Source organism: Myzus persicae, unplaced genomic scaffold (assembly GCF_001856785.1).
Source record: "Myzus persicae strain clone G006 unplaced genomic scaffold, MPER_G0061.0, whole genome shotgun sequence".
NCBI classification, from domain to species: Eukaryota; Metazoa; Arthropoda; class Insecta; order Hemiptera; family Aphididae; genus Myzus; species Myzus persicae.
This window is the reverse complement of record NW_019100802.1, coordinates 1310208-1324195: the sequence shown is the minus strand read 5'-3', so window position 1 is coordinate 1324195 and position 13988 is coordinate 1310208. Positions and strand designations below refer to the sequence as shown.

The following is a 13988-nucleotide window of genomic DNA, read 5'->3' as shown; positions in this document are numbered from 1 at the left end:
GAAGCACATGTGGAACACGACGTTACTTACAACAGTTGCAGAAGGTCAAGTGATTAAGTTCTGGATTGACGCGGCGAGACTTATCACAAATTACGGGCATAAACATAAATACCATATCTTGGTAACGGAAGGTCAACTAATATTATGTGCATTGTACGAAAAATATAAACGGTACTCTGCACACCGCCGCGCGATCACATAAAAATCATAAAATATTTCAGATCGAACGTACCTGTCGCCGCCCCCCCTCCCACCCACAAAACCATCAACGATCGCACAAACACCTTATCGGCCGGGCCCCCTCCCGCCCGAAAACCATACCATTAACAATTGTTACATTAAAATACATGTACATAAATGCAAGGAAGATCGACGGGCAAATAAAATAACGTGGAATACGATCAAGCCGATACACGGCGCGGCAGCGGCGGTGGAGGTTAAAGCCGAGGCGATTTATATTTTTTTTGCCCGTTCTCGTTAAACCACACCGCGAGGCGGCGGCCGAAAATACACGGACCGGCTCGACACACACCGCACTCCACACTATCGCTACACAACTACTATCGCTAATCTACAACGTTACACCGTAGAAACGCGCAAAAGGTACGCCGCAAGCGGGCGCGTGTAACTACAATCAAAACAAACACCGAACGTAACAATAACGAATAACGATATTATGACATTGAGAACACGGCTTACCTTGTTCGTCGATCACGTCGCTGAAGCTGTTGTAACGGCGCGTTGTCGGCGACAATATTAGCTGTGCGAGCAGCGTCCGCGTTGTTGGCAGGCCGACGTCGACGATGATAACCACGCGCGCAAACACACGCACACACACACTCACACTCGATCAAACACACACACGCACGCCAAGCGACGGGAACGCGTCGTCGTCGTCGTCGTGCACTAAAATAATGCACCGGATTCACGTTGGCGCGCGACCGCAATATCGTATCGTCGTGGTGAAATGGCGCGCACAAACTCGTCCAAGCATCGGATCGCGGGATCCGGTCGGCGAACGATGATAATAACACGATAATAAAAATAACAAACAATAACGGATATTACCTTATTGTACGTGTATTAAATATTATCGTGTATTATTGCGCGCGTTGTGTGCGGCGGCGTCTTTTACCGGTACACAGGATAACTAAACGGCGTGCGTGGAAAATAAAAAAACGATCGAAATGTCGACGGGTGGCGAACGAACACGGACAGATCGTCGTACGCCGTACGCACTTGCGGAACAACAACGGTGGTCAGTCGTCGCGGTCGTAACGGATAGCAGTGTGGTGGTGTCGTCGGCGGCGGCGGCGTCGGCGGTCGGCGGCAGCGGCGGCTGCACAATCAGGTTATGTTGGCTAGACGGCGGCCGAAACTGTTGTGTGTGCGCGAGACAAACACAAACAGCCGCCGGAAAATGGCGGACAGTCATCGGTGAACACCGATGACCGCATTCGCGGACCCGGCGCGACCGTCGCGCTATCTGTTGTTGAACAGGATTTTTCCCGCTTTACACTAGTGCGTTCAAAAACCAAAAATATCGTTATTCATTATTATTATTGTCATTGTTTCTGCCGATAAAGACATTTGACGGACATTTTTTAATTGTTATTGATCTGTACGAACGTGGTATGTCTTCAATAATTAAAAAAATATTTTGTCCAGTCATTCCTTGGGTTTATGAGTGCATGTCATATAAACTCAAGAGTGAAAATATTATAGTTTAACAAAATGCTCATTGGCATTTACAGGAATTATTGACACTGTGGGTCAAGGTCAATTACATTTTTGGTAGCCAAGAGATTATACCTATTGAATACACAGACAGTATACTGTATAACATGTTTTAATTATTTAATTGAACCCAAAATTGTACTATGTCATAGACAGTACTCACTCATCATTCTTAAACATTGATTGATACACAACTACGAGACATGAGTACAATTCATAACCCATCCATACTAAAATTTTGCAAAAGTAATTTCCTAATTGTTACTTCTGTTGAACTAAAATCCTTATGACTAAATATCTATGTACAGAATTACCCATTAAAAGTTGTTGCATAGATTAATAATTATTGTATTGAAAAATATTTGTGGAACCAAACCAAATCAATGCTATTCATTGAGTTCTCATTGTACAAATGTATAAAAATACATTAAAGTCCTATTGAAAATATTGAACTATATTTACTTATTCCAATGATTAATCAAAATGTACTTCACACTACAGTTGCAAACTGTTCAAAGTAGTGATGATTTTGAAATGCATACCAAGCAATATGTTTAAATGATTGGCAATATCGGTATATTGTATCATAAAATGAATAAATAACAATATAGAATTGAAATATAATCATTCATAAAATATATAGTTTAACTGTGGCTAAAAATAATTATTAAATTATAGAGAACAAATTAAAACAACATTTTATTAAAAACATAATGTACATTTTTTTAAATATATATATTTATTTATAGAATATTAAATAGATTTACATTTGCTTAAAAATACTAAATAGATTTACATTTGCTTAAAAATAGTAAATATACCAAAATTATAACAACATTAAATTACATTTCATATTTAGTTTGAAATTTATATTTATTTATAAACACGAAAAATGACAAATTCATGAAAGTTATACCTGGTCAAGATATTCTGAAAAAAGTTGACTTTAATTGTATATTGATTAATGTTAAAAATTAAAATAATATTATTTTATTAAATAGTCAACAATTCAATTAGTGTTAATCTTGTAACAACTAACTTAATTTTGAAGTATAAAGAATTTATTATTATACATATAACATAGGTATATACGTTATAAGAAATTTGTCTTGAAGAAATTAGTTACTATGCAAGATAAGTCAATGTTTAATAATAATAAAAAAAAAGAAATAGCGAATGGCACATATTATACAACGCAAGTTAAAACCATAGGTTATTGTATTACATCACATAAACTTTTTCTGCTTGTTTTAACCAATACACTTCTTTGGTCTTGGGGCAAATTACTTGTCCATTGTTTTGGTTCGACATCTCTACCAAAGCCTATAAATGTATAAATGTATAATTATCACTATTTGTTGTAGAACTATATACTAATAAAGACCTGTTCTCCATAAACATATCCGTTTGGTAATACCATAGGTATATTATGTTCATTCAATGGAAGTCCAGATATTGAACAAAATAGTCGAGACTGACTACAATGTGCAAATGGTAATGGTTTTGCTAAAGTATTGAACCATTCTTGACAAACTGGGCAACTTATATTCCGAGCTTCTTTAATTTCACTGTAACACTGAGTATGTTAAGTTAAGAAAATTTATTTTATTTCTCATTAACAAAAATATTATTCAAACTCCTTATTTTTAAAATATATTTTTAAGTCTGTATTCCACTATATATTATAATTATTTTTAAAATGTAATAAACTTTTAGTTATTTTTTATAGTAACTACAATTTTTTTTAAATAATAATAATAAATATAAAATAATTTTTTTTAGAAAATTGTAATTATTAACATCACTTTATTAAGATATAAAAGTAAAACAATACTATAGAGAACAATCAAAGAAGTTATGCCTAACAAATACAGAATGGAATTTAAATCTAGAAACTGAAAGGATATGAAAATATAATAATTAAACGATTGTTATAAATGAAAAATTATAGGTTAAAAATGTAAAATTTAACTATTAAAAATAACATTCAGCATCAAGACAAAAAATTTTAATTAAATATTTGTAATGAGAGCATTAATGTTTTGTTTATAAACGTTAATGATGTAACACCAAATTTGCTGTCCCACTTATGAATAATATAAGACATTTTATGTTCAGAATGATCCATTTAATCCTGTTATTACTTATTTATTATATAAGAATTATTTTGAGTGAATTTATATTGTATTGACAAATTTAAAATTCGGAATATCATTTAGGGCAGATATGGCTGGAGGACTAAATTTTTGAACGGGCAATTGTACATTTATAATATTAGGTTTTAACTGTGAATGACATCCCTACCCCTTCATCTAAAAAATGTTCTTACAGCCTCCAAAAATACTTTATGATATTAATAGTAGGTATATTTGTAGTCATTAGATTGAATGTGTTATATTTGAATTTAATGATAAATCATATTATACGAAAAACGATTCTGAGCGAAGACACTGTGTCAGCCAAGCATACTTGTATATATAATGAAATTTAATAATTAAAAATAAAATTAATAAAAATGGACAATATCTTATGGCTATAAATGGTGTAACTTTTTTTTGAGGCCTCGTTTATTAAAATTTCTAATGTTAGCTATGGAAAGAAAAATTTCATTTCTAACTGCAAAATAATTAAAAACGTAACATGGATATAAATAGCTCAAAGTTTGAAAATTTTACCGTGTATGGAAAATGATAATATTTGGTGAAAATTGCATGTGTCTATTAAAAATTTTGGAATTGCAACAGAATATCAAAAATTGATTTGATGGGAATTTGTTGATACAGCACTTGTACAAATTTAAACTTCACAATCTTATATTATTTTACAAAAAAAATTTTCTCTTCCTCGTATCTTCCTAACATCTTAATTTTGAAAGAAAACTACCTTTTTAAAATAAAAGACACCGGAATTTGTGGTATGGGCAGCTGCCTACCCTGTCCATACGCTAGAACCACCACTGATTTAGGCTCTACATAAGTTTTTTTTATATTTGAATTTTGAAACAAGTTATTTTAAATTGAAACTTGGGATAATCTGAACAAAAATTTGGTATGGTATGTATTAGTAAAACGGAGACAACACATAAAAGTATGACTTCCTCATTACAAGTAAAAGTTAATTAGCATATTATTGTGGCATTGCTTAGTAAAAATCCTTATAGTAAAGTCAAACAATTAACTTTAAAGATTTTTATCATCAGTTAGATCACATCAATTAAAATTTGACAGTCAAAGGCATTTACAAAGAATATTATTATTATTATGATTGTATAGCCCTGGCCATCACTGATAATACTTACAAGTAATAACAGATGTTAAGACATTAGTTCAATGATTATTAAAATTCAAAGTTGCATTATAAAAGTGTAACTTAAATTAAAGTCAAAGTTTGAAAAAGGATATGGAGTTTTCAGAGCAGACAATCCAGCTTGTAATACAACAGTAAATACTGACTGTGAAGATAATTGATATAGATTGTAATTTTCTTGACGAAACTGTTCAATTAATCTTTGCCAACGGGTCTCGTCAAACATTTCTTTATAAGGTGATATTTCTGCAAAATGTTAAATGATCATGTAATGTATTTGTACATATTATAACAATAAAATGCCTTAATAATATTAATTAGTTATGTTAAATATTAGAATTGGGAACACAAAATTAAAAACCAGGACTGCTAACCTTTAATGCAAATGAATTAGCCAAGATTTAAAATAAATATTTAACGATTAAATGATCTACCAATAATAAATAAAATAACATTATCAACTTTTTATAAGTTAAAAAACAATTTTAAATGTATTATATGATAGTACCATTTAAAAATGAACAGTTAAAATGCATAATTGATTAGATTTCACAAATTTTTTGCTTGAATACATCACAAATATTTCATAAAAATACACTCTCAACTATGACCACACACGAGCCACTATTGTTCATTTATTGAGAACACTGAAAGAGGATGATGGTCTAGGGAATGCGTCAAGAATTAAATGATATAATAATACAGTATGGAATTTTAACCTTCATTGGTTCACACTGACACCCAACAAAAACATGTATCCTTGGATCAATATGCGTAGCATTGATTAAGGAGAAAATGATAAATGCATCAATTCAATATAGTTATTCCAACACCTAAACTTCGACAATACTAAGCAAACAATTGTACTATTTCTGAAATCTGAAATTAAAAATGAAGTACATTTACCAGTATCAGTTGGAAAAGCCAATAAAACCATGCATTGTTGTACTTCATCCATACGAGTATCTTCAAATGTTGATATATACTTTCTGGCATGTCTAAAATGTGATTACAAAAATTCATATAAAATGAAAAAGATGATTAATAATTAAATACCATAATAAAACTAAAACAGTAATTAATATCTAAAAATCAAAAATTAAGCTTTTAATATGTGTAGCCAAAAATAATCACTGTATGTTTCGACAGCGCCAGAGTTCCTTCATTTGATTTAAAATGAAAAATGTATCTTCATTTTATAAACATTGCTTTACAATGTGGCTCACCTCAAATTAACATAATAAAGTTGCGGCTCCTAAAGTTAAGGTTAGTGACCACCCTTGATCTTTCTGATACAACAGTTATGATATAATAGTATTGTGATTACTAATTCTTCTGATATAAGCCAATGAGAAATGAGTATTTACATTTTATTAGTGTACAAGCAGATTTTATAAAATATGAACAGTAGTAATGGGCGTTCTCAAAATAAAAAATTATAATAGTATTCTTTAAATGGTACATTATTAAAAATGTGTTATTAGGTTAAAATAAAACTATAGTTGATTCTTTGGAAATGATGGAAAAAACTGATTACATAAAAAATGTGTAGATCTTCCTACAAAAATTTAAAATCATAAATATTTGACTCCTAGTTATAAGTAAACAAATACTGTGATATAATTATCGAGCACCAATAAGCCATTTGTTACTTTCATAAATTCTATTTTATTTATTTGATTAAAAACCTTGAAATGAGAACTAATTATCAAAATTGTAAACATTAAAACTAACCGAACAGCATCAAGACGTTTGTCTTGGCGTACAAGTTCTATAAATTCTTGAATTCGTAAATTGAATTCCATAGTTGAACGTAATTTACGTAATTTTGACCTATTATCATGACACCATGCTAAACATTTTGATGTTTCGTGATTTGCCAATGAATGTTCAACTTCCTTTGATATCATGAATAAATCTAAAAATATTCAATTAAAGAAATTGGTAACTATCTCAATAAATTAATTGAGTATATTATACCTATATTAGTAAGATCATTTAGATCTGAATTATTGGCGAGTTTATTGGCAGAGTTATAATATCCACAGCGTAAAAAGTATTCCACTAACATACGATCCAACCTACGGCGACGCCAATTTTTTACAATAGCTTCACAAGGTGAGTTATGTTCTTTTAAATGTTCCAAACGTTTTTTGCATACTAAACCAGCTTGCAGTTCATCATTTATACCTTCATCAGCCTAACAAAAGTATATTAATTAAAATTTAAATGGAAAAACATATAATATTCAATGTAATCAGACCTTTCTTTTGAGCACTTTCAGTTTTTCAACCATGCCACTAAGCAATGAAGAAATATGAGAAGTATCAGTCATTGCAACATCAGACGACATATCACGTTCAAACTCTTGTACTGCGTTTTGAAAATGTGAAACTTCCCTGTCGAGTGTTTTTTGTGTTGTTCGAAATTTCTTATTGAGAACTTCATATGGAACCTAAAAATAAACAAATTTATAATAGTTAATATTATGTTGTTTTCTACTGCGAGATATCGATTTATTTTGTATTTCAGTTTTAATATTCGAGAAAAATAATTGAGTAGGTAACAGCTAATGTTTAATGATAATCATTTAACACCAGAGTGACTTAACTGTAAGTTATAATTTTAACTTATTTCCTGACTCACGTTTTAACAATACATATAATATTAATTTTATCGTTACGAAGTATACCTTTAACGTCGGGTGTTCCAATGATTTCAAATCAGACATTTTGTTATTTTAATAACTGCAAAAAAAAATGTTTAATAAAGGTCTGGTCGAATTTAAAAACGATATCAATAATAAATAATTATGATGTAGAACCAAAACAATAGCAAGTAGCAACAGCAAAGAAAACAGTGAATAGAAAAGTCGAACTAGGCTAGCAAGTCGCAACCAAAACAGCAGCAGCTGATATGAAAAACACACATCGTATTCATCGTAGTCAATAGCATTATGGCATAGCATATTTTGATATTATGAACACAAACACACACACAGGGCACGACAGGCTCACGGGCCACAGCTGATCGACGATTCATTTTTTCTGTGTACAATGCAGCTGCACTGCATGTTTTTCACAATAATAATAATATTGTAAATTGCTGGTAATTAATATTAATAATCATTAATTACGTCCCAAACTCCCGGTCTCGTTTGAACTGTTTGAAGTAAATCCCAATTATTATTTGATCATAATTTTTATATTTATATAAATATTTAAATACAATGTTCCAATATATGATACAATTACCTACCCCTTAAAGGATTATAAAGTAATAATATATTATTAACCCGCACGTATATTTCTTGCTTTAAACTGAGTCTGCGGTGGGGTAGGGATAGGACGACAGGTTCTAGCGAAAAACTGCGAACAGATACTGTAAAAGTTTCCTTTTAGCCTTTTCAATTTGCTCTAGACCTATAGGTAGGTAACTGCCTAGCGCTTGTTAGTACAGTTGAACGCTCCTTCCGGTGTTTATTACTATTTAAAATATAACTTTCTAGTTTACATTTAATAGTCTTTACTCTTTTGAGCATTGGTTCCCAAATTCCCAATTGGTGGTCGGCGTGTTAATTTTAGGGGTCCGTGCTAACCATAACGTCGTTAATGGTTATATAGGTAGTACTGAAGTGATATTTTTATTTTATTTTAGTAAAATTATAAAGCCCGTAGTGATTTGAAATTCCAGGTATTTTGAGCAATCACTTATGAAACTCGACTATCGCGAAAAAAGGTCGACAATTAAATGTATTATATTGTATATACATATTATTCACATTATGCTTCACGTAGAGTTACACTGATTATTTACTTCTGATTAACCGATAAAATATATTGCGGACATAAATTATTATAAAAAGCAAATTTTCAACATTTGTCAGTTTAGTCTTTGTCATTATCGGTCAGCGATTAATGCAGTATGTCTGTTTATATTGTTTTTATATATTATATTTTGAAAGTTAATTATAAACAAATAACCATAATGTATCAATGGTTAAAATCTGGTTCACTTAAAAATCCTATAAGTGATTTTTGTATATCTGTTCAAAGTGATCAAAAGCAACTGTCAGCGAAAGCTTTAAGTTATTTGATCCCCTTTTGCACAACATATAGATGTGAACAAGCTTTTTCTTCCTACTGTTAAACAAAAAAACAAATATCATACGAGACTTCATATTGACGCTGATTTAAGAGTTAAAGTATCAAGCATGCAGCCAAACTTGGACATGATTATGAACAAAAAAAAAAAGTTTCACTCGTCTCATAAAGTTCGAAAATTAATAAAATAACTAATTTAAGTAACTCGTAATTAAATAATTGTAAAAGGTAATTTGAATGATGTTATTAAGTCAAGGGTTAAATCAAATAAAGCTCTTTGTATTGTATTTATTGAGAAAGTCAGTGCTTAAAATGTTTATATTATTACAAGAAGGTATTTATGCAAAATTAGAATAAATCATAAAATGTTCTTACTAATTATAACAATAACAATACCAATGTATAATACTTTTATATGCACTTTTTAAATTTTTATTAGATCCTGAGTAGAGCAATGAATGTATTGATTTACAATGCTATGTTTTTTATTAGTGTAAACAATAGTAAAAAAAATGTATCTTTTCTGGTAGGAAATTAAATGCATATAGTTGGTACTCTTAAGGGTCAAAAGTAAAAAATTACAATTAGTGGAAAGGCCGTTTTCTACAAAATCTATTTTCTTATAGGTAGAAAACTAGATTTCAAACAATTAAAAACATCAGAGATATTTTAATTGGTAAAAGTTAATAAGGAATTCTGGACATTAGATTCACTCTTTCTGACATACTTAATGAACATGAATTACGCCCCCATCACAGTAGTTGACGAAAAATGGTCTTTAGTCAATACATGAGTATTTTCCGACCAAACCGTCATTATTTTTCATTTGCAAGCTTTCAACAATATATTCTTTCTCATTGCTTTGTTCCGGAATAATGCTCATAGACTTATAAATCTACATCATTTGTATAACTTATATTTTTTTTGTAATTTTCGATTTTAATGTATTTCTTCGATATTTACATATTATTATTTTTACATATTTATGGACATAATTTTTATTTTTTATTACAATAAAGTCCGTTCCCTAATTATGACAAACGTGAAACGCGTGGGTGTGACGAGGGCCTCGAGCCTGGTAATCCTTTAACACAAGGTTCCTCAGGTTGTTGTTAGCGGAAATTTAAAAAAATTGAGAGTAAATCCACAATAAGTTTTTATGACAAAATTCATCAAAATCATGAAAATTAACAAATTATTTTAAGTAAGAATTTCACAAGGCAATTTTTATGGATAGGTATATCTAAGATTTGGAAATTGAATACAAGATTCCTCATAAGTAGGGCAGAGGACTTGTAGCATTTGCATATTTGTTTTACACGATCACAAAAATAGCAGAGTAAGAAACAAATACGTTTCATGCTGAAACAAAGCTAGTTTTGTAATTTTATTTTGCATATAAATGTATATTTTAAGTTTTTTTTGGTTTTAGTGCATATTTCTTCAATTCTATTTCTATACGTTATAAGATGCTTATTTTTAATAAATTATCACTTTATCAATCGACGTTTTTTTTAATTTAAATATTTAATATACAACCAAAATTATGTTGAATTTAAAATTATTTAAAATTTTGATCATATTAATATAGTTGTTGACGGTTCCCACAAGCATATTTTTCCTAGAGACACGTCTCGAGGATTGCCGATTACATTATTTTATTTTCCGGTTATTAATTTTACTATGTACGGATATTGTTCACTGCAGCATAATATATTATCAATACGGGCCTTTTTAAAACTTTTTTACTTAACCAGACATCTTTTTTGGGGGGGACTTTTTTTACGGATTAAACAGTTAGCGGCACTCGTCGCTCCGCTCCGTTAATAGAAAATATCCCTCGATTTGGTATGCAACAACACCCCTCAGATAGGCCATAATGGTAAAAAACATTAAAACGTAAAAAAAAATTAAATAAAAATCAATATTTTGACGTTCAATTGTTTGCAGTTCAATGTTTTGAAGGCCTCCCTCCAAAAACTATTAGCCGTAAAAACTTGAAATGTTTATTTTATCATTTTCTTATAATGATAAAATTTTCAAAATATTTTGACTTGTTTTGTATATTTATAGGTATTTGAAATTTTAAATTTGTTTAATCAAATATCAATAAAAAAATATTTGCTCGGTTGAAATGCTTAAAAATTTAACTTATTATTCGTGCCTTTGTGGGTACTTGAAACTTTTAGTTATGAATAATATAGATATATAATATATATAATAAATGTATACATATATGTTAATATATAAACTGTAGGTTGTAGGTATATACACTTATATAGTTATATGATTCCTTCTTTATTAACTACAAACTACTTGATCAACTTCATCGGTCACACGAAAGGTAGACTTCACATAACACGCATGTATAAATTACAGATACTTAATATAGATACAGTCGTACAAGTGGCTCAAAATAAGTGGAAGGATGCCTTTCAAAATTTATATAGGTACTTCTCATATGTCATTTAAACAGTCGTATACAATATTTGGTGGGAAGACAGATGCGAATGGTGTGGAACATGGAAGGATGCCATCCCATCCTTAGTATCTTATACTACTATACTGGTATATGATCTAAAATCCCACCGTAGCCCCCCCCCCCCCCCCACTACCATACATGTATAGGTAAAGGACGGGCATGGTGCTTTAATTTTTTTTTTAAGGGTGCATCAAGGAGCGGTACATTTTTTCACAAGGGTTAGTGTTTTTCCAAGAACGACAAGAACTACAGTGATTCTTGAGATAAATTAGGTATTTAATTTATTTTAACATAGCTATGTATAGTTATAGTAGCACACCTAATATATTCACTTTTTGTAACAATCAGAAGGTGTAATATTCTAAGTTCTAAATAGATAATATGCATGAACTTTTAAATAATTAACATTTAACAATGTTTCAATAATACCTACTGGCTACTACATATTATTACTACCTACCTATATGATTATATTGGTTTTTTTTTATGCAAATAAAGAAATATTTTAACATAAGACTTTAAATAACTAGATTAACAATGATGTAAACATTTCACAATTTTATTTTTTACTTTTAACATATACACATTCATGGTCTGAATGGTTGTACTACTTTTCAGTTTTATTTTAATTTTAATGCTTGTATTGAAAATATAATTTGATTGACTGGAATTTTAGATAATGATTTGGGCTACTTACTCATCTCCATTTCCACAATTCCATTCAATGAATAATACTTCGTATTTAGTAAATACAATAATGGATGATCACACACGTGTTCCGAACCCCACAGTAAAACCCAAACAGTCCCAAAAACCCCCTGGCTAATAACCACGCAGTTGATGCCATAAACAATTAATAAAAAATAAAATAATGGATGATATATTTTGTTGAAAGTGTAGAAAATAGTTTCATTATTTAAAAGTAACAATTGATAAACTTAATATTTTAACTCTTATAAAAATAACATGCGACATCTGTTTCATGTTTCAGTTGTTCTCACATCTCCCTATTGCATATCACTGTGCCTGGTAATGAGTTGAAAATAATTGGCTAGAAGTTTATGGTATTCATAAATTTAAATCTGCCCTACATTACTTGATACATTATAGTAACCTACCTAAAAAATCTATCGGGCGCACTATTGTGGAGTGCCACTTGTTGTGAAAACGACTGTGGGCAAGTAAAAATAATTGCTATACTTTTCAATTAAATACCCTTTTACCCCTAGGGTAACCATACGACTGTTACATACCTAATCAAAGTACAATACTAATTGTTAAATAATTAATGTTTCAATGTATTGAGTTTAAAAACTTAAAATGTATTGCAATACAAGTTACTCGATACTCCTTAGAACAGCTGTATTGGGATGTTACTGATACAAGATACTATCAGTGGTGTTTTGGAGTGTACACCCATTTATTATTTGGTGAATTGTTGTAAACCCTGTAAAAATAGTATAAATATGCACATATCCGATGGTATATCCAATTTTTTTATTTTAAATTAAGCAATCCATGTTTTATTTTATTATTTATTGTCAAATAATAACATTTATCAATCATCTCTATAAGGTAACTAATAATTTATATGGGTCATTACCATAAGTATACATTGGAATAATTCATAGCATTCTTGAGTTCGGAACCATAGCAGTTTTCTTGATAAAAAAATGTTTGAGTGACTGCTATTACTGAGTAAGAATTGCAAAGAGAATTATCAAGTAAAATATCATAAAATGTTAAATCTGACCTATAGTCTATAATAGTTGTTCACACAAAGGTAAATAAATAAAAATCCACAAACTAAATAACTAAAAAATGTATTTTAGTAAAGTTTGAGAATTTGTGAATGTATTCCATAAGATCTTTATAAAATAATTGTTCAAGAGCAAAGCGAGTAGCTTTTTTAAAGGGTTTAATCTGATTAGTTGTACGCTTATAAAATAATAATATTCAAAGCATTTTTGAACTTTTACCTTTGCCTTAAATTCATACCTTAGTTTTTTTTACAAAAACACCACTAGATATAAATTATTATACTTAAGATATTTGTTTCAAACTAACTGCCCAACCCTGTCATTAATAATAAGCAGGGTTCGGGACTTACAGTACTTAAAAACACAATAATAAGCGCTAAAATATGCACTTAAAAACCCTAATATATGCATAAAAAATTTAAAAATGTGCATATAATATATTTATTATTTTATTAATAATTATTAATTACAATTAGTGTACTTCATACAAAAATTTTTAAAAAAATCAACTGATTGTTGACTTTTTTCTTGAATTTCTGAGTTTTTTGAATTTTATTCGTGAACTATATAATGATGGGAAAAATTAAAAATTAAATTTTT

General features: G+C 29.8%; 2 protein-coding genes across 3 annotated transcripts in view; both read right to left on the bottom strand.

Moving 5' to 3' along the window:
- The window catches only part of LOC111043146 (C-terminal-binding protein), a 28853-nt gene extending 26511 nt beyond the window's left edge, over positions 1 to 2342 (bottom strand). The window contains exon 1 of one of the 2 annotated variants that reach the window (XM_022328005.1): positions 700 to 2342. The gene's annotated coding sequence lies outside the window, so the exon portion shown is untranslated. The remainder of the gene's footprint in view (positions 1 to 699) is intronic. The other variant, XM_022328006.1, reaches the window with a different exon arrangement.
- A 456-nt stretch (positions 2343 to 2798) lies between these two features.
- Positions 2799 to 8019, bottom strand: LOC111043143 (macrophage erythroblast attacher). The gene is made up of 8 exons (XM_022328002.1): positions 7736 to 8019; positions 7307 to 7498; positions 7024 to 7243; positions 6778 to 6961; positions 5950 to 6041; positions 5139 to 5289; positions 3122 to 3317; positions 2799 to 3060 (listed from the first exon to the last, which is right to left on the bottom strand). Exons 1-8 carry the CDS (start codon positions 7772 to 7774, stop codon positions 2959 to 2961), a joined length of 1176 nt encoding a protein of 391 aa, XP_022183694.1. The 5' UTR covers positions 7775 to 8019; the 3' UTR covers positions 2799 to 2958.
- Between the last annotated feature and the right edge of the window lie 5969 nt (positions 8020 to 13988).